We start from the raw sequence: 3,765 nt of genomic DNA on the forward strand, positions 1-3,765 counted from the left end.
TCATAAAATGTCACTTATGTTAACAAGTAATGGGTTTTTATTTATATAAGAAATAAATATCTTAATGATTTTCTTAGTTTTAATTTCCAATATGTAATCGTAATAGATGCAGCTCATGTAAGCAAAAGATTTCTGGAATTCAATAATTTTTACAAGTGAAAAAAGTGTCCCATGACAAAAGGCTTGAGAACTGCCATGATGTTCTAAGCCAGCAGCCATTGTGACATCACCATGATGTCAGTGATTATTATGGAAAGGAGTCCCTGCAATTGACCATGGTTTCACAGAGGTCTCAGTCTGTCTTGGAAGAAGTTACCACCAAGAGTGACTGTTGCTGAATTTGTTGTTCTCCCTCAGGTATTCTGCTATGTTACCCAGAAAGAAATCCAGCAAACTGTAAGAGAAACGCCGTTTCATCCTGACATTGGCTCTTCCTTAATTGCAGTCACACTTCTCAACACCCTGCCTCTTACTCCACAATGAAAGATGGACAAATTTCACACCAAAAGGGTAAAAACTGCTGTTGGATATATGTGGCCTTCAAATCTTTGCAAGATCAGGAAATCTCTTAAAAATGTTTACCAAAAATGTAAGATCCAGCACTTGAATTCAACCATCAGAGATTCATCAAGGACTTATGATTGTGACCAAGATGGCATAGGTTCAGATAAAGAAATGAATCTTACAGTAATGCTCCAAGATATTAAAGCTACTCAAATTGAACTCCTCAGCAAAATGACTGACATTGTCAATGCAGTATCAAAAGTCCAGGAAAAGAACAACCATTGCGAGAAACAGACAGAGAACCTAGAAACCAAAATGGATGTTAATGAAGACAAACAATTCACATCTACCAAGGATATCCTCCCTATGAAGGAAGACATGAATATTTTAAAGAACAAGGTAACAGAACTGGAAAACCAGAATTCTTGTGCCAGTATATATTGTTTAGAAGTTCTGGAAAGAGAAAAGGCTAAAGAAATCATAGAACTGCTTCACAAATTTGTACAACCAGAAATTCTGAAGAACACCACAGCCTCTGTGGACTCTGAAATCTCTACAGCAGAACCAGGAAAAATGTCTAGTTATCCAGAGCCCACTGATCATCTTAAAGAAAATAAAATCTCCCCAAAAATAAAAACGTTAAGGAAAAGTCACCCAAAAAAAGCACATAGAAGCCTTAAAAAAGCAAAGTCAAGTATTAATACTTACCCAGACTTTGGTACATGGATCAAGCTAACTTTTGTTCATGGAGAAAAGTGGAGATTTTTCCTCAGGGCCACCAAGTTAGATGTCTTCATCAAGTGGCTTCTTTCTACACCAACCCCTCTTCCTGAGGAACCACAGATCAGACCCAAGAGAGACTGTCCATCCCCGGGACTTATTGCAAGCTTGACCACAATTTATTTCTCTCTTATCAACTATGTTTGCTACCTTTTTGGTTTTTCAAAAGAGGAAGTAACTAGACTATAGAGGTTTTTTTCTGCTTTGCTTAGTACAAAATAAATGCAATTGGTTTGCTGTAAGCATTCACAAACTTTGTGGTGACTGTGAACTCCTTGTTAGCTTGCTCACCATGGGTGATTATTTGCAGAATTCACACCTATCTACAGTAAAGGTGTATCATCTCATTGGATTACTGTCATCACTTTATATAGTCAATGTTCTTGAGTTCCTAAACGCAATACATGAGGACTCATCTGCTGTCTTTTTTCATATATCACTAACATCAAAGAATGAAGGGAGTCAAATGAATCATGAAACACATTCGGGTGCCATCATGTGAGTTTTCGGACACTTTCACCTTAGAGGTTTATATAGATAAAATTTGTTAAGTGAGAGACACGCTCTATAGACAAAATCTTAAACAGCATAAAGTGAAAACCAAAACATCTACCATAAGGCTATTAAGTTACCACTATGAGAATGAGGGTGATTTACAAGATTTAGTACAAGGAAAATATTAATTTTAAAATATCTTTTTATTTCAACTTCAGCTTTATCTCTATCAGATGATTAGATACGAAGAGAAAGGATAGATACGATTCTGGATAATTTTCACATTTTCATGAAAGGAGACAAATGCTATGTCCTTATATTTAATACAGAGGAAAGAATAAAACCTGATGGATTTGCAAAGTTAAATCTTAACCATTTAACACAAACTCTTATATGACAAGGTACTTTGTGTAAACCATATGTTCAAAGTAGTTTCACTTTTACACACAAGAAGTTGCCACTGTAGTGTACTTTTTCTAAATATGTAGAATATTTTAAAACTATCTCCTTTCCCACTTATATCTGAATGTAATCTACCAATAGTCATTCATTTGGATTACATACTGTTAAATTACAAATATTCTTAGTAAATATACTATTTTTAATTACTCTCTGTTAAAAAACTGAAAGGAAATCTTAGTGAGGAGATACTTTGGCATCTGGCTATCCACAGCCCACTATCAAAGAAAAGAGTCAATGAGGGTAAAGCAAAAGCTAGAGGAAAAAATACAACAGAACCATTTTGTCTGGTAGAGATCTGGTGCTAAACATACATCATGACTATTTTCTTTACAAATATATTACAAATTTGCAAATGGGATATCTACACAACCACTTTTTTGTTGTTCATTTCTTTGAGGTGGAATCTCACTATGTAGTACAGACTGGTCTCAGACTTCCTGATGTAGCCAAGACTGGCCTCAAACTCATGGCAGTCCTTCTGCCTCAGCCTTCCAAGTGTTGGGATTGCGGCTGGGTGCCACCATGCTCATCTACACAACCACTTTTAAAAATCAATATACAACCCATTTCTACCTTAGATACAGCTCATTGAGTGGGACAGATAACAACTGTACACACATAAGCTGAGGGCAGGACACATGAGAATGGACAGCAGAGAATGACATAAAAAGTAGTCCCAGTGTCAGAGAGAAGGTTGACGAGGCTTCTTGTCGGGAGGCAGGAAAGGAGGAGAGGGTGAGGGCGTGGAGTAGACAGGAGGAAAAGAAAACAAGAGTATAAAACTGGAAGGTGATAGAATCTGTTTCCCCTGTTAATTAAGTTCTCCATCAGCAAAGAGGATTTTGCTTTCAAGTTAGTTACTATCTTCTGTAGACAAGGTATCACATGACTAGATAAAATGACAACTTACCTTACAATAACTGCAGGCAAGCATGTAACTTTTCTCAGGCCTTGCTTTCAAATCCAGTCGCCTCTCCTCCTCTAGGCTCCGTCCCTCCTGGCTCAGAGGCATCTCTCTCCTCCACATTCTTCCTCCTGTGCCTTACAGTGGCTTCCTTGCATCTGACCACTTCCTGCTAGGTCTTTGTATTCAGTTTACAAAAATGTTCACTTGGTTTCCTAGTTCCTATTGCCCTATTCCCATGCCAACTGCCCAACATCTTTTCAAGTGGGAGGCACACCTTCCCTCTCCTCACTTTCCCCTATTCCTCTCTCCACAGATCACTTGATCGTGGTGGTTCTCTTTTCATAGCCCTAGGAGTCCCTTGCAGTTTTCTTAGATGATTTTTTTTACTGGTAGTGATTCTTATATAACATAAGAATAAATGTTTTACTTTAGTAGTCAACAAAGCACAGGACTTCTAACCAGCCTCTCCTGAAACCTTCTGTGCTTTTGAAATATGTGAGTACTTTCTCCACTTGGAGGTCCCAAAAAATATTTGAATATAAGTATAGTTACATAAACGACTTTTGCATATTAATTAGTCAGATAAGAAAACCATGCACATTCACCCAAACATCTCA

The 3,765-nt window shown here is 37.3% G+C and overlaps 1 protein-coding gene across 1 annotated transcript; it reads left to right on the plus strand.

Annotated features, from left to right (window-relative positions):
* Nucleotides 1–252: 252 nt before the first annotated feature.
* Ccdc54 (coiled-coil domain containing 54) lies at nt 253–1,550 on the plus strand. The gene has a single exon (XM_003469298.2). The coding sequence runs from the start codon at nt 487–489 to the stop codon at nt 1,471–1,473; it is 987 nt and encodes a 328-aa protein (XP_003469346.1). The 5' UTR covers nt 253–486; the 3' UTR covers nt 1,474–1,550.
* The last annotated feature ends 2,215 nt before the right edge of the window (nt 1,551–3,765 follow it).

The sequence above is a fragment of the Cavia porcellus genome, unplaced genomic scaffold (assembly GCF_034190915.1).
Source record: "Cavia porcellus strain 051 isolate PalLab524CR breed Dunkin Hartley unplaced genomic scaffold, mCavPor4.1 scaffold_15, whole genome shotgun sequence".
Taxonomy (NCBI): Eukaryota; Metazoa; Chordata; class Mammalia; order Rodentia; family Caviidae; genus Cavia; species Cavia porcellus.